General features: G+C 36.7%; 1 protein-coding gene across 2 annotated transcripts in view; it reads left to right on the top strand.

Moving 5' to 3' along the window:
• The window catches only part of LOC122798011 (fer-1-like protein 6), a 1,810,759-nt gene that overhangs the window by 1,368,670 nt on the left and 427,164 nt on the right, over positions 1-14,925 (top strand). For both annotated transcript variants that reach the window (XM_044066595.1, XM_044066597.1), the window contains exon 30: positions 6,278-6,409. In XM_044066595.1, coding sequence (XP_043922530.1) covers positions 6,278-6,409 — 132 coding nt within the window. The remainder of the gene's footprint in view (positions 1-6,277; positions 6,410-14,925) is intronic.

Genomic DNA, 14,925 nt, shown 5'->3' with positions numbered 1-14,925 from the left:
TATTATTTAGGCCCTTGATTTTCTTGCTGAGAAAGTGTTGTGGTAATTCTATTTGTGTCAGTTGTTTGCATGGGTGCATAATGAAGGCCGTATTATACTCAATGATTGGCCTATTAAGTGCTGAAGACAGTGGAATAATCACATTCCTGGACTTGGACACCATAACCATACTAAGCTGCACAGAGAAGGAGGTCTTACTCACAATAGTGGATACATGGTGATTAAAGGGCAGTCCATTGTCACAGGTTCCCAGGTTCCTAACTAATGGATCAACGTTCTAGGGCCTGTTGTTGATGTGATAGTTGCAGGGGGCATAATACTTTCTGAAGGACACTATTATACAGTTTTTTTGGCATTCTGGTTTTGGTACTGCTTTTAATACTAGATGTTTGTTTGGGAAAGGCCCTCTTGGAGGATCTTGGTGAATTCTGGAGATATTATGATGGCACCAAGTTTACAACCATCTGCAACTTTGGCCAGCCATAAACACATAACATTAGCTTTGTCTTACAAGAAGTAAATGTAAAGAGGATTGATCAGAGGACTGAACCTTGCCATTCAGTGGCTCTTAGTTATGCTTAAGGAGAATTTGGAGTAAAGCAGTAATACAATATGTAAGTGCAGCCAGAGAGAATCTTTATATGAATTGTTTCACGATAATTACGTCTGTGACATTAATGAACAGAAGTAAATATTTGCATTTGCCAAGGTGGAATTGGCTGGGATATGACATCATTCAAAGTTCTGGGCTTCACCTGGGCTTGAAGAATGAAACACCCATGCCAGCAGGGAGTCTTCTCCCAATTATGGCATGCCCATCCACTCCACCAGCAGTTTCAGATACCCAAGATTTTAATTTAACTTGAGCCACATGTAGTTAGGGCTTTATCTCTTTCCAATGCCACTGTGCTGGTCAGTGACTGTAAATCACCTGAAAAGATGCTAAATTCTTTTTTAGATTTCTCTATGCAAGATAAACAAATCAACATAGGACTGATCCCTGGTTTGCATCTAGCGTACTTTTATGAACATATTTTATCAGTTTGCTAAGTATGTGAAATGATTCTTTATGGAGCTCTTTTAACAATCACCTGGTTAATAGAGATAAGGTTAAATAACATATAAACATACTATTTCTAGAAGAACCAATCAAAATAGGTTTTCTGGAGGAATGAAACAAACCAGAATGCCTAAATACCTATGGGGACACAAGGGAACATATAACCTGTACACATATAGTGATGGTAAGTCAGAAATGAACTCTTAAACCTAGAACTGTGAGAGAGAATTCTTAACTACCATATCACCATTTGTCCAGAAATGTTTTTCTCAATTTTGCATGCCATAATCATTTATAATTAGTAATTTCATCAAAAATAGCTGTATTTTAATGTTTTGATAAAATTATATTCCTCTTCTTCAAAGTAAACTATGCACTGTATGCATTTGGGTACAAAGCATTCTTAAAGGTACATGCATGTTTATACAGATATCCAATGGAAAGCTGTTAAGCTGTTAACAGAACTTCTGTCTTCCCACTGTAGATATACAAAAAAATGTTCACGTGTGGTGCCATTGATGCAAGATCATATTCAACTGAAGCTGTGCTATTAAATATGAAAAACAATTTTGTGTCTCCATTCTTCTAAATGTTTACATTTATTTTGTCCAAACTGCTGAGTAAACTGTATTGTGTATAACTATTTTTCCTGAGACACTGGAAAAAGAACGACAGAAAAAACAACAAATCGCTTCATATTTTGTACCAATTCACATTCACAGATCTCACAGTCACCTCCTTTTAGATGGTGACATTCATCCCAACCCAGGCCCTACCACTACCTCTCCTATCCTCACACCTATGTCTTATTCCTCATCCCAGTACAACCCTAGCCTCTCCTCTAACTCCCTTTTACTAGCTCACTTAAATATACGAAGTATTAACAATAAAATAACAGAGTTTCATGCCCTACTGCAATTTCACAACTTTGATCTATTATGTCTCACAGAGACTTGGTTAAAACCCCATGTCCAGGACTGTGATATCACCCCTCCTGGGTATAATATTCTAAGAGTAGATCGCCCTAGCAAAAAAGGAGGGGGTATAGCCTTACTGTATAAAACAGGTCTCCAACTCACTCCATTAAATTCTTGTCTCCCATCTGACACTAACTCTGAAATTCTCTTTTCTAAGCTCCAATTAAATACTAGCAATGCGATTTATATTCTGTGCTCTTACATTCCACCTGGCAACAACATCAACCTCCTTGAAAATATCCTTAGCTGGCTATCCACTTCATATCCACAAGAAACCATAGTACTTGGCGACTTTAACATTGACTGGAATACCTGTAATGCCAATACCCCTTATAACTACATTAACCTGCATGGCTTTACTCAAATTGTCTCCTCACCCACTCGCATCCACAAACCCACCAAAAAAGAATCCATCCTTGACTGGATTCTAATAAATACCTCCCCCACATTCTACTCAGTAGGCACCCTCCCAGAAGATATGAGTGATCACTTTCTAACTTACTTACTTCGACATAAGTCCAATATAGTTAGACCTACAAGTCTCAAAACCATACGCTCCAACAAAAACTTTAACCCTGAATGCTTCCAAAACGAACTTAGACTCTGTAACTAGTCACCCCTAAAATACCTACAACTTGATGAAGCAGTAGCCTACTTTAATTCAAAATTCCTTAAAATTCTTAACCTCCATGCCCCTATCTGTACCCTTAAAAATAGAGCAAAAATTGCACCCTGGCTTACAAAAGAAACTAAGCACAAAATGTTGCTAAAAAACAAACTCTGGTCAAAATGGCGTGCTTCTAAAGACTCTTCTGATCACACTAAATTTAAACAGCTTAGAAACTCCACTAAATCATCTGTACAACTTGACAAAAAAAAACTTTTTCCTTCACCTCCAACAAAATAACCACCAAAACCCTAAGAAATTCTGGACAGGTATCAATACTTTACTTCACCCTGGCACAACTAAGACACCCACCCCTGCCACTACTACTGAAAACACTCCTAAACAGATAGCTGACTCCTTTAACAACTCCTTTACTGGAGCTATCCAGTCACTTGCTAACTCCCTTCCTCCCATGGCATCTCTTTCACCACTCTGCTCCTTTCCAACTCCTCCCACTTTCCATCTACAACCTGTCTCTACATCCCTCATCAGTACCCTCCTTCTAAAACTCAAACCCTCAACCCCCTCTGCTGACTTATATCTACAAACTGCAGCCAAAGCAATCGCCTACCCTGTCTCTATTCTTATAAACAGAACCATAAAAGAAGGCACTATCCCTTCCATCTGGAAGATCTCCCATATTATTCTCCTTCATAAGGGTGGAACCTCCTCAGAACTTTTAAACTGCCATCCAATTGCCCTACTTTCTCCCTTAGCTAAAATCATGGAAAAATGTATTCACCAACAAATGCTCGACCACCTCCTTCTTAATGGACTACTAGCTCCCTCCCAGCATGGATTTCGTCCCTCCCATAGCACTACTACTGCCCTTCTTTCCTTTACTGATCACATAAATAAAAACCGCGACAATAATATCCTCTCTTCTGCTGTCTTTATAGATCTCTCCAAAGCATTTGACATGGTTAATCATCAAATACTCTTGAATCTTCTGAAATCACTCTCACTTGACGCTGTGGCACTACAATGGTTTAAGTCTTACCTAGACAATCGAAAACAGGCAGTCCTCTGGGAAAACACTCTATCCTCCCCTCTTCCTGTCTCCCTTGGAGTCCCCCAAGGATCTATCTTAGGTCCCCTTTTATTTTCCATATTTATCAATGATCTTGCTTCTAGCATCCCCCAAGCCGTAACCATTCAGTATGCAAATGACTCCACCTTAGTCTCCTCAGCCTCTAACCCATCTGAACTTCAATCTCTCACCCAAAATGTATTTCAGCTTGTGGAAGAGTGGTTTTTACAGTGATGTCTCCTCCTTAACCCTAAAAAAACTAAACTTTTGTTGTTCACACCCACACAAAAATCTCCACCACTCCACTTCTCCATCATATCTAAAAACGGCACAGTCGTATCTCCTGACACAACAACCAAACTTTTAGGTGTTACTATCGATCATTGCCTAAACTATGACACTTATATTAATACCACTATTAAATCTACTAACAAAAAGCTTGGCTCCCTCTACAAAATCAAGCCTTTCCTTACTCCTACAGCCAGAATTACCATTGCCCACTCACATCTTATCTCTACTCTCCTGTATGCATCACCTTTATTCACAAACCTATCTAAAACTAACCTGAACAAATTAACTACCACCTACAATAATATAGCCAGATTTGCTACCAGCTCCCCTTTTAGATCTCACCATTGCCTAAATTTAAAACAACTTGGCTGGCTTGAACTTGATAATCAGCTTTTATCTCAGCAACTTATAATCGCCCAAACAAAGCCTGTACTTCCCTGAAAAAACTCCTATCCTTACCAAACTTATTAGTCCCTATAAAAATCTTTCTAACCTTCGCTTTTCACACAAACTTTTAGTATCCATACACAAATCTAATAACAAAGCAGGTGACTCACTTTTCTCCTACACAGTGGGGAAAAGTTGGAACCTTCTTCCTAAGGACCTCACTATGATCTCCTCTTCCTCACTCTTCATCTCACTAACCACTGGCTCTTCCCATGCAGCAACCCAGACTAAAATCTCTCCTCCTTTTTATCACTATTTCTAAAATCTCTCCTCCTTTTTATCACTATCTCTCGCTTCCTAAGCACATCCTCCTTACTTTCTTCTCATTCCTTAGGTCACTTAAAATCTTATTATGAACTACCTTCTCCAAGCTCCTCATATTAGATATTACTTCTTTCTACCTTACTTTTTCCAAACCTCTCTGCATCTCTCTCCCCACTTTCCTTGTGTCTTTTCTTCTACTATTTCTCCCCTCCCTACTCCTTGTACTTTCCTAAAAAAAAAAAAAAAAAAAAGTTTGTGTTTTTTTTTCTTTTTATTTTTTGCTGTATTGTTGTCACTTGTAAACTATTATCTATGCATTTTTGTCTATACATGCCCAAAAACTTTGATTTGTTTTAAATTGACTGTTCTTTGTGGAGCTTTTCTCCCCGGGCCTCTACTGAAAATGGACATATATCCAGCTAGACTAGCCCGGTCAACAAATGTTAAATAAATAAAATAAATAAATAAATATCCTCTATTCTTTGAAAAAAACAGCAGGCTGTTCCATTTTTAAATGCTAAAACTGGCCACCTAGACTTGGAAAAGCTGAACATACTTAAACCAGGTATGAACCACTCACACTGATGTGTCAGGATATGGATTCATGTTGGAGAATATTTATGAGCTGGGCTGAGATTTGTAGAACTCTGCTTTGTTAAAGAATACCCTGTGTGCAATCAAAATTGCAGCCTCTGATAGAGGATTGAGTTTATAGGCTAAAGTCTATTATCAAGGAATGAAACTGTATAATAATCATATCTGATGGCCACAAATTAAACAAGAATGAATAAAGATACTTAGGATGAGAGAGAAAGAGATGCTGAGAAGCACACGGTGGCACTGTCTAACAAGCAGAAGAATTGCTTACATTATCTCAGAGCACTGTATCAATATTTATATTACCTCTCAGAAAACACAAATATATATTATACTCCACCAAATCAAGCATGTCAGTAAGTTCACATATTATACTAAAAGTCTTATGAAGATTAAGACTTGGAAATACCAATATGTGTGCCTTGAACAACATTGGCTGGGTATTATTTCACCATTGTGATTGAATCAAATAGACTCTGTTCTTGCTTATAATTTTAAACTATTTGCACTTAATCAAAAAAGTTCTAATTGTTAATACTTTTAGCTTCTCAAGGAATTATTGTATAAAGGAGATGCCAGACACAACAGTATAGACATTAATATAAAAGCATAATTTAGGAAGTTAAGAAGTAGCCATAAGACAATCCAATATGACTAATAATTTGTGGCAAGCATAGCAGTTTATATTCTTCTTCAGGCATAATAATATATTTGTTTTAAAGTAACCCATCCATTTAGCATTTTGCCAGTATCTGCAATCCCAGAATTCAGTTTATCTGTATGCATATTTATTTTTAATACAGTGTAATTAAAAAGAGAATCTGATTTGATTTGTCCCACAAGCAATATTTCTATAGCTATATAATGGCAGGTCTCAAATGAATGTGATTTATTTTTTTATTCAAGTTATATGTTTATATAAGATTGTTTCATGTTTATTGTAGATTTATGACAAGGAACTGGAAGCTGAATTCAATAATTTTGATGATTGGGTGAAAACATTTGAACTATTTAGAGGGAAAGCCAGTGATGAAGACAGCAGTTCCTATGAAGACAGAATTGTTGGAAAGTTTAAGGTGAGATATAAAATTATTCTGTTTACCAGGAAAACAAACTGCAATATCAGCATGGAAGCTAAAGACAAGGCAAACTTGGTTGTGAATGAATAATACAAACAGAAAATCCATACTAGAAATGAATTTTCACCTGAGGCTTTCTGCACCACTAAACTTTTATATAAATAGTTGAAAGAGAAGGGACAAAAGGAGGTATGCAAATACCAGAAAGGGAGATGTAGACGTAGTTTGAGAACAGGTGAAAGGTCAGACAGAGACCAGGCTACTAATAATCAAAAGCAATAAAGCTTGCAATCACTTAATCACAAATAAGTAGTCATTGCCATGATATGTCAAAGAAGAACTTTGTACAAAAGACAAACAAGTTAAAACACATTATTGTAAGCATTATTAATTTACTTGATGACAAGGAAACATAAAACTGCAGCTAATAATAAAATGTGCATTTTAAGGTGTTAAGCAGGTGGTTTGTGTATGAAAGCAAGTGATCAACAATTTGATTATCAGAGGCAGTATAAGCATTTGTGCATGTGCTCTCTGTACATATGTGTGCGTGTGTGTAAGAGAGAGTGTGAGATTCAGAGAAAAAGATAAAACTGATTTTTTTTGGCAAGAATTTTATTGGCTTAAAGTAAAAAATGAACAGTGCACCTATTCACCTATTTGTTTGGGGGGCCTATGTGTGAAAGCAGCTGATTGTTGCACTAGCTTGTCTTATGCAACATGTGCGTGGGTAGGATAACACAGAGACAGACTGATATAGTGAGAAAAATGAAAGAGAGAGAGAGGCTGTATTTCTGTGATTGTATTTATTACACTTGATCACAGTCGGACACAAGAAGTGTGCCTAAATAAATGTGTTTGTTTATGAGATAGAAAAGCAGCCTGTATATGAAAGCAATAATCACTGAAATGACTTTCCAAGGTTGTGTGTGTGTGTGTGTGTGTGTGTGTGTGTGTGTGTGTGTGTGTGTGTGTGTGTGTGTGTGTGTCTGTGCACGTGCGTCTGTGTGTTTCAGTGAATGACTTTCACTTGGTTGCAGTCAAATATCTGAGGTCTTCTCATCAGAAAACATTATTTTCCTATCAGGAAGCATTTATGTTGAGGGTAGACAGGAAGTCACTGCTGGAATACAGTACAGAGGGCATTATTTCATTCCCATGATAAAGAGTTAAACACGGAAATCCACCTAGAAAAAAGTGACTAGTTTTGGCCATGGGAAGGCAATCTATGTGTCAAAGCAAATGAGCATCAGTCTGGTGGGTTGTGTTTCTGTTTGTGTGTATCTATGTGTCACTTTGCATCTCTATGTATTTGTGTATGTGTGTGTCTGCACATGCTTATCCATCAGAGTGTGTGCATACATGCATAAATTCATGTATGTGTGTGTTTGTGTGTGTGTGTGTGTGTGTGTGTGTGTGTGTGTGTGTGTGTGTGTGTGTGTGTGTGTGTGTGAGTGACTGTCTCTGTATGCTTGTGCATGACTGTGCAGAAACAGAGAAATAGAGAGAAACACAGAGGAATTGCACAAATGTGCTCATTATCTATTAAACCTAATGACAGCCAGACATTACATAAATATCCTGTCACATATTAACATTTTCAGAGGGAGTGGAGTGGGTAGGGGCAGACAGTCTTTGTGTGAAAATAATTATTACTGATACATCTTCTCATGGCAAGTATTTACATTTGTGCATGTGTATGTTTTTTTTCTGTAAACAGTTACAATTCCTTCACAACAGTCATAAAATTTACATTAAACAGCTTATATATTTTTCAGTTACAAACATATTTTAATATGTTAAAGACAGAAATAGTAAGTTTAATTGAATGTAGTAACAGAATGTCTTAATTTGATGTATATGTTGTCATATATACGCCTCGATTCCAAAAGACTTGCTGTCAGTGTAAGTGACCACTAACACTGAGAACAGACTGAGAGCAGATGTTTGGGAATCTGGTCCCCATAGTAAGCCTGTTTATAGAAATCCCTTACACTAAAGTAAGTCACTTTCACTGAAAGCAGGTCCTTCAGTATCATAGCAGACTTACACTGAGAGCAACTCTTTTGTAATCGGGCCCTTAATCTGTAGCCAGTGTAGACACCAAAGCAGACCAGGTGCTAATGTTAAGCATCAGGTTTTACTAAGGTCTGTTAAAATGATAATAGATTAATCTCAGTTGTACTAAATGAATTCACAAGGATTCTCTTCTTCACTTTTAAACCTGCTGCTAGTACTCATGGCTACAGGTATTGCCTGCTATGGCACCTACCAGAAGTTATTAACTACGTTCTATTTGTGTTCAGTTATTAGTATGACGTGGAATAATGAAACATAGCAGAACACATGAACATCAGTAATGAATGCATTTATTTCATTTTTCTGAAATAAATTACGCTAAAGGCTAAGTGATCAGGTACTGCATGTTTCCCAGTGAGAACATTACAGCTGTTCAAGGAACAAATATGCAAAATGGATATAGGAGAAATCTTTTTTTTTTTTTCAAGGAAAGTGACCTCAGAACTAACTATATTAAGTAAATCAATGTAGAGGACAAATTTCCTTGCAGTGGTGACGTTGGAGGCTTTACATTTCAGAAAAGAAGCAGTATGTTGAAGGGTTTTGTGAGAATATAATTTCACACTGCCTTTTTATAAAAAACAGCATATTAGCAAAGTACTTCTTCTTGGACACTATTTCAATGAAAATGAGGTTATAAGTTTCCCCAGCCAAATACTCACACAGCAAGATATCAATCAATATCTTTCATACTGCAGTGAAATTATTATTATTATTATTATTATTATTAATTTGAACATGCAACAAATAGCCTTATCTGTTTTTTTATTTTAATTCCATTTGTTTTCTGCAAACAGGAAAATATTTTTAGCCCCAAGGAAGCCACTTTTTGGCCATGGTTTGGATTTTCTCATACAGTTCCAAAGACCAACATTTCGGAATAGAGGAGTGCTGGCAGATTAGTGTCAGAGAATATGGTTAGGCGGCACATGATTTCTCTGTATTTCTGAAAAAAAAATATTGGATTGAAAATAGTATAGAAGGTGTTACACCCGTGCAATGGCCCAGTAATCGAGGACCTCAATCCTCACCACTAGCACCGGTGAGGGGCATCCACATTGGGAGGATAACAAGTACACACACAGTAAAGTACAATTTCCCTGAAGCGCACACAGAGATCACAGTCAGTCTGGAGCTGGTTTCTCCCTTTCTCTCCAGATCCCTAATAAGACTTCCCACTGGCACAGCTATAGGTTTCAGATCTCAGCTGAGTAGTCAAGCCAAAACCTCCAGTACCCTCTCTGTCCAACCAGTGCTTTGTGCCCCTGCCCAAGTAGCTGACACATATACACTTTGAGATTTGGTTTGTATACAAACACACAGACACTCCTGGGGAAGGCTGGCACAGATTCTCCAGCTATGCCCCTCCTTCCCAGGCTATAGGTTAGTAATCACTGCCACCAACTACTCTTATCAGCTACTAAAAAGGGCCTTTCCAAAGGGTGACCAGTTCCACTGTGTAAGGTTATTATTATTATCCAATTAGTAAGTGTGACAAACTGCAAGGCTATTGGAGTGGTTTTGTACAGTATCACCAAATACATGCAAGTATTCTAGAGCTTAAATTATCTCTACACAAAACAGCCACAGTTGAAAGGTTTAAAAATATTTAATAATAAATAATAAAAAACACAAAAAAATACTTATTACTTCACCACAATGACATTACAGAGTTCAGAAATCACAGGAAATACTTTAAAACAATATTGTACAGTCGGGCATAAATATAGAAGACAGCTAGTCTAATCTTACTATTTCTATCTATCTTTAAGAGAAATCACTGCTCTAAATACTACTACTACAGAGCAAACAAGTGCTGGTGAGTGGATGTTCTTACTAGATCCAAGACAAGATACAAAATGCTATTCTTTCTTTCTGAAATAGCCCTTAAATTGATAATACATAGTACTGCGGAGTCATTTCAGATGACATCATTCTTGACACCTCTGCTGAAGTTTCCTAGGCTCAAAAAACTCAAAATTAACATATCTTTGTAATCTTGTACCTGCCAGGAAGCTACAGCAATGAAGGATACTTTACATGTAAAATCTAGTAGTTATCTCTGTCTTAAAACAATAGAAAGAATTTCCTAGCCCAGACATCCTGCATCCAGCTTGAGATCCAACACAGTTGTAAAATTCTTTACTTAACAGCTTTCTTCCAGTGGGATGCACTGTGGTTACATTTTTGAAGCTCAGTACAACATATAGTTTAATCCTAACATATAATTCGCTTTACATTTGTAAAACAGGAAGCACCCAAATCCATCACCTCCGAACATTGTTCCTTTCAACTCAAAACAGCATCAGTATTAAACAATGGGCAACAGCAGATACCACACTCCAAGGTAAACTCTGAAGGAAGCCCTGCACAAATTCTGGGCAGTGAAAAAACAAAGTTGCAGCAGAGCTGTATATTCTAACATTCATATTCTGCCAACTGAGTACTGTTATGTCAGCTGTGAAAAACTTACACAAGAATACAAGATAGCAAAGTTACTCTGGAATTTAACTTGAAGTGAAAAGTAATTTTACTGAAACAGTTCAACATAATTAACATATGGTTAACTATTGATGGATGCTGTATGCTCTTATAAAGTGAATTTTACTTTGTTATGATTGCTATAGCTTTCAGAGTAGTACTTTAGTTATACAATGCCTAGTTTTACATTGTACCCCTACCCCGCTGCTGTATGCATTTACATATCTCCTGTGGTGTATTTTTACTTGCTGGTAGTAGAAGTTGTTTTTGGAGTTCCTCTTTGATTTTAGGTTGAGACATATGACATGCATTGTGGTAATAAAGGTCTTAAAGAACAAATTATTTTTATTAAGTTTTAGAAAATAAGCTTTAAAAATAATGAAACTGCAGTGGTAACTCAGGTTTCCACATGGATGAATTAATGCACTAGGAAAGCCTGGTGTAAAATGAGAAGACCTATTCACAGCATGAAATCAACATTAAATTGTGATACATTTTTCATTAACTTGCTAACTCTGCATTGGGAACGACTGTTTTCATTAAGATGTAAAAGCCATTTCAGTGCAATACGTGAGGGAGAAGATAATTCTTACTGCTCTTTCCTCATTAGCTGAAGAAACAACCAACACATTTTAAACATATACATGCTTTGCATATTATATGCTTTGAACCTGAAACATTTAACCACCATTACTTAATACTTTAACAGAACATAACAATTATTTTAGACAACAAAAAACATGTTAAAATACAAACTGCTTGAGCATCTTTGTATATGAATGCACATGTATGTGTGAGTGTATGTGTGCTTGTGTGCATGTGTGTGTGTGTGTGTGTGTGTGTGTGTGTGTGTGTGTGTGTGTGTGTGTGTGTGTGCATGCATGCGCGTGTATGCAAATATGTTTGTTTAAATGTGTATGTCTATCTTGTGTGTTGGGGGCCTCTGTTGTGACTATGCATCTATGATGTGAGTTGTGCACATACGTATTTATGTGTATGTCCATCTTCCTGTGTGTCTGTCTCAAAGCCTATGTGTGAGTAGTTCATAAGGTTCCTACATAACTATGCAACTACTAGTCATGTGGTCCAGGAGACCATCGAGGAACTAGTCTAGTTACCCAATTGCCACAGAGTATATTCTAGTTAAGTTATTTGCTCAAAATCACATAGTAGGCTAACAAAGTCAAACCCTGGACTAGAGGAAGGAGCTCATTAGCAGCTCATAACCTCAATTGTCTGCACTAACTGATAGATTAGTGTGTGTGCGTGTGTGTGTGTGTGTGTGTGTGTGTGTGTGTGTGTGTGTGTTTGTGTGTGTGCCCACTTGTGTCAGTGTGAGTGTGTGCATGTCTGTGTGTGTCTGTCTCTGTTGTGAATATGCATGTCCTTGTGAGTGTGGGAGTGTGTGTGTCTGCGTTTGTATATTTATTCACATATATATATGTGTGCATGTGTGGAAATGTCTGTAAAACAAGAATTGGGGAGAACTAGTACTACATAACCAATTCAAATTTCATCATTCAGTGACTATTCAACCTATGTGAAAAGGATTGTGAGGAAAAAAAATTTGCAGATAACAGACCCTTCAAGGGTCCATCATTCCCCTGTAATGCCCATCCTGTCAGATATCACTGTTTGCTTAAATAATCTATAGGACATGAATGTCTGTTTTGTGTTTTTCGTTAAAAAATAAACTCAAAAGTATGTGTTTTCTTGAAGGCAGGATGTTCTGTAACAAGACAAAAAGCAGAAAAACACAGATAATTCACAGTTGACATTTAACAGAAACAAGACCAAAACGACAAAAAAGTTTGAGAGCATGCCGACATGACATAAATATACCTCTCTGCAAGCAAAAAAGCAGAAAGCGCTTTCAAGAAAAATGTCTTTGTATATTGTGTATGTATTCGCAAGGTTTTGATAGTGACTGTGATACAAATAACATAGACTTACAGTCAGAAAAATGGGTAACCAGGTGTAACAGTTATGCCACTGTTCCACTGATGATAAACTGATGATAAGCAGAAAGTACATAGCCACAGTTGGCAGGACGTATTATTTACTAAATGTATGACAATACAACAGTCCCAGATAGGAAATTTACAGATGCAAAAAAAAAGTAAAATAAGTACTTCTAGCCAAAGTAAAATGTGCTGTCTGAAAGATTTAAATTTAGAAAGGTGCAGAAGGAAAATTAAAATATAGGTATATATTGTACATTGTAATGAACCCCAGTAGAGACCTGTTAATTGTCTAGCACAGGCATAAGTGAAAATAAAAGCAATTCATACATACAGTTCTAGATGATTAAGGCATAAGCAGAAAAGCATCTTTCAGAGACTAATATAGCAGAAACAAATCTAAATTCTCAGCAGTAATTACAATGGCAGAAATGCAAAACGAGAGGAAAATGCAGAAAACATTGGCAAAGTAGAGTGTGAGAGAACTACATGATAAGAAAGTGAGAGACATGAAAGAGTGAGATAAACAGTCAAATGATGTGTGCAAATGCAGCAGATAAGAAAGAAGAAGCCATGGAGAGCAAGACCCATGAGGCCAGAAATAACACCAAAGACAATGAGAACAGACTGAGAATAATAATAAAATGCAGTGTATCTATTAACATATTAGTAAAATAACATTCAGCTAAGAGCTCAGCCAAAGTCACAGAAAGCAAGTGCTAGAATATATTGTTATATATCAGAATCAAACTGTGTGTGAATGCAATAGATACAAAATACGTTTATAGGACAGCACGCACGTACTGTAAAGTAAAATATCCACACAGAAGCCAGAAATAACAAAGAATATAATGAGAGGTGAGGATGGTAGACTCAGGTATGTCTGTTAGTGTAATGACAAGTGACATTTAGAAATAACCATCACCACAGCAAAAGATGCAGAAAGCAAGTCCTTAGATGTATTCCTTTAAAACAGTCATTCATGCATTGACAAAGATCATTCAGAAGTAGTCAGAACATATCTTTGCTTCAAAGTAATATGTGGGATTTAGAATCCATCTCATTCATAATTACTATTTGCTAATTAACAAACTTGCACAAGGTTTCAGAAGTATAAAGCCTGAGCATTGTCCAGTTTTGTGAAACATTTCCATGGAATATGCTAAGTGGCAGACATAAATGATGTAAACCAGTGTTTCAGTCCATACTTTGTGAAAGCGTATTGACTTGATATAACATATGTTAAATAAACATTAAAATAAATGAACAATTTTTTAGTGAATACTACTTAACTTATTGTTAGAAATCAGTCAGAGTTAGAGAGTGCAGCAAACGATGGAAGCTCTTCTTAGGTAATTAGTTGTAAGCTAGGACAGGAATGTATGGAAGCTCATAGGTAATTAGTTGTAAGCTAGAAGAGGTATGTATTAGTTTATGACCCAGTGGCAATTTTGATGTAGCAGTACCTGTTCTATTTACTGCACTAGCTTAAATATCTGCTTGTCAGGCACCTACTTAAATTTATAGGCAATTCGCTCCAGATCCTATTGATTTCAGCTGGATAAGACCTGTACATGTTTTTTTTATTTAGGAACATGTTACTTTCTCATCAGCAGGTAAGGGTCAGTGCTGAATTTTGTACCACGTGATAATTTCAGACAGACATAGACATTTTGCTACATAAAAAAAAAAAACTTGTGAGCAAATTGTACTTATATAATAGACAGCTGTTGACTAAACTTTAGCAGATGTAACCTATGCAATACAGGCAAAGATATATTTTGCAATGGTGGCCAGCTAGAAGCTTAGCTATTCTACTGCATGATAAGTTCAGTCTGTAGGTGAAAGAGTATGAAGTCTTGTTAGTAACCGAATACAACAGGGATGGTATCAGGTACAAATTTGTCTTCATTAATCTGGCACTAAATGAAAGGAATGGTCTGCACAGTATATTTATCTTTGGAGAGGTTCTGGCCACAACATTGCCCACTC

The sequence above is a fragment of the Protopterus annectens genome, chromosome 3.part1, assembly GCF_019279795.1.
Source record: "Protopterus annectens isolate FY-2018-M chromosome 3.part1, PAN1.0, whole genome shotgun sequence".
Taxonomy (NCBI): Eukaryota; Metazoa; Chordata; order Ceratodontiformes; family Protopteridae; genus Protopterus; species Protopterus annectens.
The sequence above is the reverse complement of the archived record's forward strand: the minus strand, read 5'-3'. Positions and strand labels throughout refer to the sequence as shown.